Source organism: Lactuca sativa, chromosome 9 (genome assembly GCF_002870075.4).
Source record: "Lactuca sativa cultivar Salinas chromosome 9, Lsat_Salinas_v11, whole genome shotgun sequence".
Classification (NCBI taxonomy): Eukaryota; Viridiplantae; Streptophyta; class Magnoliopsida; order Asterales; family Asteraceae; genus Lactuca; species Lactuca sativa.
Window position 1 is genome coordinate 74,759,247 of NC_056631.2, and position 10,461 is coordinate 74,769,707.

General features: G+C 32.2%; 1 protein-coding gene across 1 annotated transcript; it reads left to right on the forward strand.

Annotated features, from left to right (window-relative positions):
* Positions 1-4,617: 4,617 nt before the first annotated feature.
* LOC128129001 (uncharacterized) lies at positions 4,618-5,642 on the forward strand. Its single transcript, XM_052767721.1, has 4 exons — positions 4,618-4,729; positions 4,947-5,014; positions 5,119-5,199; positions 5,589-5,642. Exons 1-4 carry the CDS (start codon positions 4,618-4,620, stop codon positions 5,640-5,642), a joined length of 315 nt encoding a protein of 104 aa, XP_052623681.1.
* Positions 5,643-10,461: the final 4,819 nt, after the last annotated feature.

The following is a 10,461-nucleotide window of genomic DNA, read 5'->3' on the forward strand; positions in this document are numbered from 1 at the left end:
AGGCCGTTAAGCTAACGGGAGCAGAGATCGGAAGGGTTGGAGAGCGGATACATGTCAGTAATCATATGGATTGCTAACGTGACCATGTTTAGCATTCCATTGTGGTACTTTTCTGTATTTAGTTTCTGATTTGGGTGTAAAAACCTTTTATTTTGTGTTTATGATTGAATGAAGCTTTGATTATTAGACTAATTGCTATATTAAATAGTTTATTTGTGTTTAATTTATCTTGCCAAACTTGTTAAAAGATCCTCATGTGTTAATGATGATTATTTTTTGTTAATTGTTAAGTGAATTAAGTTGTATGAACATCTGCTTGATTTGCTTGTCTCTTATGATTTTTGATGACCATCAAGATTATAAGACTAGAAATAACGAATGTGAAACTAGAATTAATTTGAGAATAAGTAAGTTAATGTGTGAGCCTTGTTTGATGACCATCAACAAGAGGTTAATTAAATGTCTAAATTGATTAACTATATTTACAAGTCTTGCTCGATACGAACTGAACACTAGGAAGCATGTTAGTTTAATCAATTAATCACTGTTTGAATTGACTTGTTTGCTAAAGGATTAGTTATAGTGAACGTGAATCTAATCATTTTAGGAATCGGTGAACATGAATAAATGAATTTGTGTATGCAATTGTCTATGTTTTTAAGGTGTAATTTATCTAAACCAAAGTACTTGAAGAGATTTGTTTTCCTGTTAGTTTATCGAGAGTAGTTAATTAATTGTTAGTTTGATATTTATTTCTTTATTCTTTTCGTGTAACCTGTAACCTATAATCAAATATATTAAATTAATCCACCGTTCCCTGTGATCGACACCCGACTTACCTAAGCTATACTGTAATCTAACTAGGTACACTGCCTATAAGTGCATAGATAGTCTAAGTTTGTTAGGTTCAGAGAGACATATAAACACCTCTATAAATAGTGGGTTCATACCACTTGTAGAGCTGTGCTTGAGAGATGTAAAAGTGAGATTGTAAGTGTGTGTTATTTATGTAGTCTAGATCTAGATCCTTTTTGTAACACCATACATATTCAATTTATCTCTTAAACACCCAAATCACTATGTTCAATTGTGCAAGCTTTAATTCTGCATGCCAAACCATGTTCTTTGTCACTACAGTTTGTGGTTTATGGCTTCAAGTACTTTCGGTTCGAAAGGGAAGGGCTCAACTTGATCCCAGCGCATACACCTGTGTGTTTTCCGAAATTTGTGATTTTGGGATTCTACTCTGATAATTGTTTTACTCTGGAATACTTTTAAATGTTTGAATAAAGATAAATGAATGTTTTAATATATATTAAAAATGAAATTTTTACCTTATGATTTCCGGGACGTTACGTTGGTATCAGAGCCTTGGTTTAAGGGAATCAGGCATACTCTTGGGTATGCCTGGACTCAAACTGAGAGTTTGGTGAAAATTTTTATAAAATAAATGTTTTATCAAAAAGGATTTCTAATCAAAGAAAAGGGCGTGATACGTGCAATCTGCCGAGCTCAAGTAGGTGGTTCCCATAATACCAATACATGTTTATTATGATATATGATATGATTGTGAGAATTGCATGCTAGATTAGGGCTAAGGATTTGCTCAGTATTATATGATAAGATAGATGCCTTTATATGCCTAATTGTATGAGCTTTAGAATTGCATTATAGTATGGATTCCAAATAAATGGATAGAATGGCTTGTTTAGTGTCTGTTGGTTAGATTTTCCATTGCCTGAATGTTCCTTGCTTTGTGCTTTGTGAGGCTCTTAATAGTGTGGATCAACTACTAAGTGAATATGCTAAGTCACATGTGGCACAGGTTAAATAATCTCAGAGTGGTGGATCTAAATCTATTATGCAGCTTTTGTTTGAGTCTAACTGTTCTAGGGTTGAGTCTTATACTCGAAGGATTAGTTGATATATGTTGCATGTGACTGTGTTCATGAGGTAGTTAGCTGAAACTTGTGAGATCTTTTCAGCAGCTAAGGGTAGGGTGAAGTCGGGAACCTAGGAGAGCCTAGGATATGTTACAGTGGGTTTAGTGGCGTTGTTTAGTGATTTTGGTGCATCAATTTGAGAAGGTGGCTTAGAGGATTTGGGATGATTCCTAAGGAAAGTATGGATAGGTGTGGAAGGTAGTATTGGGCCCGTACTACTGAAAGCACATGATCCATATCCTAATCGGCGAGAATCTTGGAGAATCTAAGAAGATTATTGGATGAGGTTCAACTTCTAGTTCTGGCTTAGGTGTAGGTACTGAGCCGATTAGCGAACAGATGCGGGAGTTCATCTCATCAGATATTTCTCGCAGTATTTTGGAGATCTTGGATGGGCGCTTAGGGGTGACCTATACTGAGGTCATGGCTATCGTTGGATCTTGCAATCTTTCTTTCCATGAGTTTCGTGCTTGTGGAGCTCCTGTGTTCTTTGGGGAGAGGGACCCCATTGCCAGTAGGAGGTGGTTTGCGGATATGGATAACGCATTCAGAAAGAGTTTCTGCCCCGAGGAGGCGAAGGTCCGATATGCTTCCTACCATTTGAAGGACAGGGCACGAGATTGGTGGAAGGAGGTTGGTCGTGAGGTTGGTGATGATGCAGTTGATGCCATGTCTTGGGATGAATTTTTAGACCAGGTTCCGAGCTGAGTTTGCAGCGGTGGTCGAGGTGCAGCAATTGGCGCGAGAGTTTCAGGATCTCCGCCAGACTACTGAGAATGTGGCAGAAATCACCACCAACTTCTGGGAGAGGGCTTTATTGGTTCCGTAGTATGTAGAAAATGAGGAAATGAAGAAAGAGAGGTATCATGATATGATGTGAGATGATACCAGGGAGTTTATGAGTATTTCGGGGTGCGAGACCCTGAATGATATGATTTCTAGAGCCGAGAGCGGGAGATCGATTTAGAGCACCATGGTAAGAGAGCCAAATCAGGTTACATATAGTGGAGGGTCGCGTGAAGAGACCCAAGACTCAGATCAACGTTTGAGAGGCCAACAAGGTCGGAGTCAATGCAATACGTGCAGGATACTACATAATGGAGTTTTTTGTTCCAGGGGTATGGGCTACTACAAGTGTGGCAGGGTTGGTCATATCAGTAGGGATTGCCCTCAAGAGGTAAGCCCGTTATGTTTTCACTGCAAACAAGTGGGTCACAAGAAGGTTGACTGTCCGATGTTGAGGGGAGGAGCAATGAGTGCGCCTGCTTCGACTACTTTGAGGATCACTGATGGTCGTGAGGGTAGGGCTGGAGCCCCAGCAGAGAGGAGTCGGGCATTGCAGTGTCAGCCATGAGAGGGCAGGACTCCAGCAGGCAATATTGTGAGTATGTTATCTTTTGCCTTCTTTTGGTTATTATCAATATTTTTGTGTTTTACATTTTTGTATCAGTTTGGTAAGCTTCATTTGTGGTTTAATTCTTGGTTATTGATTGTGTTGTATCATTAAGAAAAGTTATTGAATCGAAAACGCAAAAATGAATAATGTATACATAAATGATATGTATAATCACATGTGATTAAATACACGAGACCAATTATTGAATCAAAAATGCGAAAATAAATATTCTCCATATAAATCATATATGATTAAACACATGAAATCACATGCGGTTATATGTATCTAATCACATATGATTTATGTGGACGATATTCTTTTTCTCATTCTTGATTCACCAATTATTCTTTGTCCACTTTAATCATATGTTATTAAATATATTTTATCACACGTGATTATATGTATTAAATCACATATGATTTTATTTGGAAAAAACAAATATGGTGTATAAAAATTATATGCGATTAGATAATATAATCACATGTGATTATATACTCGAGAACTACTATTAAATCAAGGATATGAAAACAAATATTGCCCACACAACTCATATGTGATTAATTACATATAATCGCGTATGATTAAATACATAAGACTAATTATTGATTGAAACCGCGAAAATAAATATTGTCCACATAAATCATATTTGATTAAATACATATAATCACATGTGATTATATGTATCCAATCACATATGATTTATGTGGACAAGATTCATTATCATGTTCTCGATTCAATTTTTTTTCAACTTTAATCATATGTGATTAAATATATCTAATCACATATGATTTATACGAACAAAAAAGAATATTGTCCATATAAATCATATGTGATTAGATACATATAATCACATGTGATTGTATACATATAATCACGGGTGATGGTGATGGGTGGTGGTGGTGTGTGGTGATGTTTGGTGGTGGTAGGTGGTGGTGGTGATGGGTGGTTAGGGTGACATGTAGGGTGGTGGGTGGTGGTAGGGGTGGTGATTATAGTGGGTGGTGGTGGTGGGTGGGTGGGTGGTGGTTCTGGTTAGTGGTGGGGGTGGTGTATGATGGTTTTGGTGGGTGATGGGTGGTGTGGTGGTGACGATTGGTTGTAATGGGTGGTAGAGGTGGGTGGTGGTGGTGGTGGTCGGTGGTGGTGGAGGTAGGTGGTGGTGGGTAGGGTAATTATGGCAAGTAGTGGTGATGGGTGGTAAAGGCGGGTGGGTAGGGATGGTGGTGATGGGTGGTAGTGATGGATGGTGGAGGTGAGTGGTGGTGACGGGTGGTGGTGATGGATGGTGGTTGGTTGTATTGGTGGGTGGTGGTTATAATGGTGGGTGATGGGCGGGTAGTAATGATGGTGGTGAATGTGGGTGAGTGGGTGATAGTTGTGATGGGTGAGGGTAATGGTGGCGGGTGGTGGTGGTCGATGGTGATGGGTGGTGGGTGGTGGGGTGGTCGATGGTGATGGGTGGGGGTGGTGGTAGCGGCAAGCGGTGGTTATAATGGTAGGTGGTGGGTGGGTGGTAGTGAAGGGTGATTGAGGTGTATAGATGATGGATGTGGTTGGTGGTGACGGGTGGTGGTGATGGTGATGGTGGTGTGTGATGTTTTTGGTAGGTGGTGGTGGCAGCGGCGACGGGTTGGGGTGGTGGTGGTGGGTGGTAGGTAGTGATGAGTGGTGGGTGGTAGGTGGTTGGTGGTGGTGGTTAGTGATGGGTGGTGATGGATAGTGGTGGGTGGTGGTGGCGGGTGGTGGTTATGGGTGGTAGGTAATGGTTGTGGGTGGTAGTGGGAGGCGGTGGTGATGGGCGGTGGAGGTGGGTGGTGGTGGTGGGGTGGCGATGGTGGTGGCGAGTGGTGGTTGGTGATGGTAGTGGTGGTGGTGGGTAGTGATGGGTGGTGAGTGGTGGGTGGTGGTGGTTAGTGATAGGTTGTGGTGGCGGGTGGTAGTGGTGTGTAGTGGTTGGTGGTGATGGGTAGTGATGGGTGGTGGTGGTGGGGGTGGTGGTGATGGGTGGAATGTAGTGGTTGTGAGTGGTGGTGGCAGGCGGTGGTGATGGGTGGTGGAGGGGGTGGTGGCAGGTGGTGGTGGTTGGGTGGTGATGGTGGTGGTAGGTGGTGGTTGATGGTGGTGGTGGGTGGTGATGGGTAGTGGGTGATGTTGGTTGGGTGGTGAATGGTGTTAGTTAGTAGGTTTTTTAATTCATATTTCAATTTATGTTTTTTTTTTCTGATTTAACACTTCATTTATGTGGACAGTGCATGATCTTGACAATGTTGAATTATGAAAATGTATCAAGTATGTTTATGTAGATGATTCAATGGATGATATTGGTGAGATTCCAAATTTATTGGAATGGAATAACGAATTCCAATTCTGTTCGAATCACAGAAGTTGATGCTTGAAGAACTGACCACAAAATTGAAACGGACCACATTATTCTTTTAGAATGTATTAGTCGTTGTTAAATTATGTTTTCTTTCCCGTTTTGAAAGTTTTTTTAGTTTTATTGTTTAACAATAAATGTAATTTTTAACAATTGTTACCTGTATTCTATAAGAAATAATGTATATTTTGTGTTTATTCTTCAATTGACTTTTCAAAAATTTGTTATTCTATAAGTTTTTAAATTCATGATCAAGAAATAGCTTCAAGAATATTTTTATTATTTATGGTTCAAGAATATTTTTTTTAATATACTCATAAATATATTTTGACAGAATGTCCGAATTAAAAGAATTATAATTCGTAAAATCAGATTTTTAAAATTAATACAATCACTTTCTTAAAATAAGTAAATTTAATTAGCCCACATTTATACATACAATAACACAATAATTACTTTATATAGAATAACCTAAGCCTATATATATATATATATATATATATATATATATATATATATATATATATATATATATATATATATATATATATATATATATATATATATATATATAATACTAAGAGATTATAATACTAAAATACAAAACTTTTATGGAGTTTCCTTATATTAATTTACTATCATGCTTCTCTCCGGTATTTTAAGTCAACGAAGGAGATTCCATTATATATTCACACTGGTTTACATATTATTTTAAGTTCGACTAGATATTAAATTAAATACATAATTATAAATAAATATATGGATATACATATGCTTGATGAATAATATATAAACTAGATTATAGCCTACGTTAAATGCGGGAAACGCATAAAAAAACATCTAATCGTTTATAGATATTGTATAATGATTATAAAAAAATATATGGTTATTGGTATTATTGAAATGTGTAGAAAATACATTGAAAATGATAAATATATATAATCATTGAAATATCTCTTTGTAGACATCATTTTTTGTTTTATTAGTTGAACGACTTTCCTCGTCTCATATAGTTAAGATATTTATATATTTATAAACATTTTAATTAGACGTTCCTTGCATAATAATGTTACCTAATTTAAACATATATTGACAACCAATATACTGTTTTTTCTATTGCATTAAATATTGACAAGTATTTCATTTATTCAAATAAAGTTATGCAATATAATTTATAAAATGTTAAATGTTATATAGATTAACTTTAGTATATCATTAATGAAGGTTCTTTTCTAAATCATGATTGGTTTATTTTAAATTGAATATAAATATAAATGCTAGCTTTTATGTTTGCTCTTATTTATTTGGTGTTCGCAAAAACTTTGCATTAGTTTTTGCGCAATTTTGAATAATTTTAGTATATCATCAATGTAATTTGATATATCTTTCAATTATATGAAATATCAAATAATGACATTTCATTACTATTGTGATAACTTAGTTTATATATTGTATTTTCACTAATCTTAACGATCTTATTTTTTCTAATAATCATAACGCTTTTACTAAATGTACTTTTTACAAATCTCATAATATCTTATAATTTTTATCTTACTTTATAATTTTTCATAACTATGTTATTTTCAAGATTGACTGCTTTAATAGTGTTTTTTTTTCAGTCTATATCAATTGACTAAATTACCCTTGTAATTAATTAAGATGATATTTTTCAATTATATTTAATTCAATAATATATATTAATCACTTTCTTAAAATAAGTAAATTTAATTAACCCACATTTATACATACAATAACACAATAATTACTTTGTATAGAATAACTTAAGCCTATATACATATATATATATATATATATATATATATATATATATATATATATATATATATATATATATATATATATATATATATATATATATATATATATATATATATATAATACTAAGAGATTATAATACTAAAATATAAAACTTTTATGAAGTTTCCTTATATTAATTTACTATCATGCTTCTCTCCGGTATTTTAAGTCAACGAAGGAGATTCCATTATATATTCACACTGGTTTACATATTATTTTAAGTTCGACTAGATATTAAATTAAATACATAAGTATAAATAAATATATGGATATACATATGCTTGATGAATAATATAAAAACATATGATGAATATAAAATTTTATTAACTGGTTTGTATATCACTTTTTAAAATAACACATCTTCACACATGTGAATAAGTTCGCAGTATTGGTCGGAGAAACCCAAACAAATTGGAGGAACTCTTTTTTTGATTAGAAAAGAAAACGACGTATTCATTGACCGGTGAGACTGTTACGTGGCGGATTAGGCTATCTCCACGCGCGTGTATATATGTGGACTTATTTTAGCTTTTCGGCCGATAAAACCTTTGGCTGCCACTGACAGCGAAAAAAATTAATATTTTATGGGTAATTCCGTATTGTTTAAAAAGACGGTGCTTTTCGTATACAATTGTTTACAGAAAAATGCACTTTCATAGTTCTCTAAATTTTGTTTTAAATTTATTTACATATATATTTTTCCAATATATATTCTAATCCACATGTTCTTAATCTGAAGCATTTCAAACTTTTAACAATTAATTGAAATTTATATTAGTGTCTCAAAGTCAAATATTGAGTGTCCGATATGAAGATTCTTATACGGCAAACATGGAACTAAAATAAACTTAAGAATCTTGATGCGTTCTTGAACATTATATTTTCTTGATTTATTCAATGGGTTGTAGAATATCAACTGCTTAGATATATTATTAGGTTAAGATTTCAACTCCATTTTATTCACATTTGTATCCCATGTGAGTATGTGAAACCATATGGCATATGTTAATGAAAATGATTGCTTAACAAAAAGTTATTTATTTCTCTAAATGTAGCATATAATCAACCATGTTTGAAGAAGTTTGTACTTTGTAGTTTGTAATTGTACCAATCAAATTTAATATTATTGTTATCGCTTTGGACTGGCTACCTACACGAAACCAGGAGAGAGGTGAATTTGAACTCAACCCAATTTGTCGGTTTGGTTGGATGTTGAGATTGGTATCAAATTTAATATTCTTGTATGTGTATAGATGTAGCATCGACATATATTCACTTATTTCATGGTTGTACCATTCTGTATATATGTATATATGCATGTGTTTGTGTGTAAATACGTGTTGGTGTCTTTAAACGTGTGTGTGTATATATATATATATATATATATATATATATATATATATATATATATATATATATATATATATATATATATATATATATATATATATATATATATATATATATATATATATATATATATATATATATATATATATAGGAATGAGTTTTATGGAAAACAAATAATTAGGGCAACATTTACCGGAACCAATAATCAAATGACACGTGTCCATTTCTTTCTTCACAAGTAATGTATTGTGGAAGTGATGTGTTGTCATGTTTTCATTGGTTCAAATATGTGTTGCCTAATCATTTATTTTCCATATAACTCTTCCCTATATATATATATATATATATATATATATATATATATATATATATATATATATATATATATATATATATATATATATATATAGTTTATTGACGAATAGTTTTCTTAAGGGTAATAATTATTAGATTTTGTTATTAGTTATTATGTAATAAGAAAAATTACCACTTTTAGTTAAAATATTTTTGTTAAGAACTTATATTTATATTGTATGTCTATATATTTGATGTAAATTAATTATTATTGTATCTAGTTTAAAAAATATAAATTAACTTATATTGATGAATTTAATATTTTAAAATTGTTATTTTGCTCCAAATTAATTTTTTAACAACCTTTCTTAATTGAAGTTTTCAAAATTTTGGTAAGTATTAATGATTTTATTATGCATAATTGATTTGTACAAAAATTTTTGTATCTTGTACCTCTTAAAATTTCAAGATATGACTAATATGCTTTATATATAGTACAAGATATAAGATATATATATATATATATATATATATATATATATATATATAGGGTCCGTTTCCTATGAGGATTAATTTTAAAGTGAGGACTCATGACAATACCTTAAAAAATTTTAAAAAAACTACAAATCATAAAATCGAGCATAGATCTATGTCCGGGAGAAAAAAATTGGAAAAAGAATTTGCATCATTAAAATTGATCCATTATTCAATTTTAATTTTTTATTTTGCATCATTATGATCTATGACTCAATTTTAATGATCAAAAAAGAAAAAATTTCCAATTTTTTTCTCTCAGACTTAGATTTGTGCCAAATTTATAATTTGTATTTTTTTCAATTTTTCTAAGGTGTTCTTACGAGCTCTCACTTTAAAATGAGTCCTCAGCCAATCCGGTTTATATATATATAATATATATATATATATATATATATATATATATATATATATATATATATATATATATATATATAGGGGTGAGATCCATTGAGAACTTATAGTTTCCTGAGAACCTGTGAGCTAAAGGTGGAGCATTAAATCAAAATTAATTCATCAAGTACATGTTCGTCATCTTACTGATATCATTTAATGTTTACATTTTTGTATTATTGGAAATATTAATGAAAATATCTAAAAATTAACATAATAAGTTAAATTTTTAGATTTTTTTTATAAAAATAGTAATTTTTAATTTTATAAAAAACGCATGTTTAAATATTTTTTAGAAAACATGATTTTTTTTAATATATATATATATATATATATTATGTTATTGTGAAAACTTA

Bases quoted from the DNA above. Each gene is read 5' to 3' on its own strand.
- LOC128129001 (XM_052767721.1), top strand. From the start codon at position 4,618: ATGGATGGTGGTTGGTTGTATTGGTGGGTGGTGGTTATAATGGTGGGT. The intron at 4,730-4,946 runs GTAATGGTGGCG...TGTTTTTGGTAG, and splicing joins GATAGTTGTGATGGGTGAGG to GTGGTGGTGGCAGCGGCGAC. The intron at 5,200-5,588 runs GTAGTGGTGGTG...TTATGTGGACAG, and splicing joins GCGAGTGGTGGTTGGTGATG to TGCATGATCTTGACAATGTT.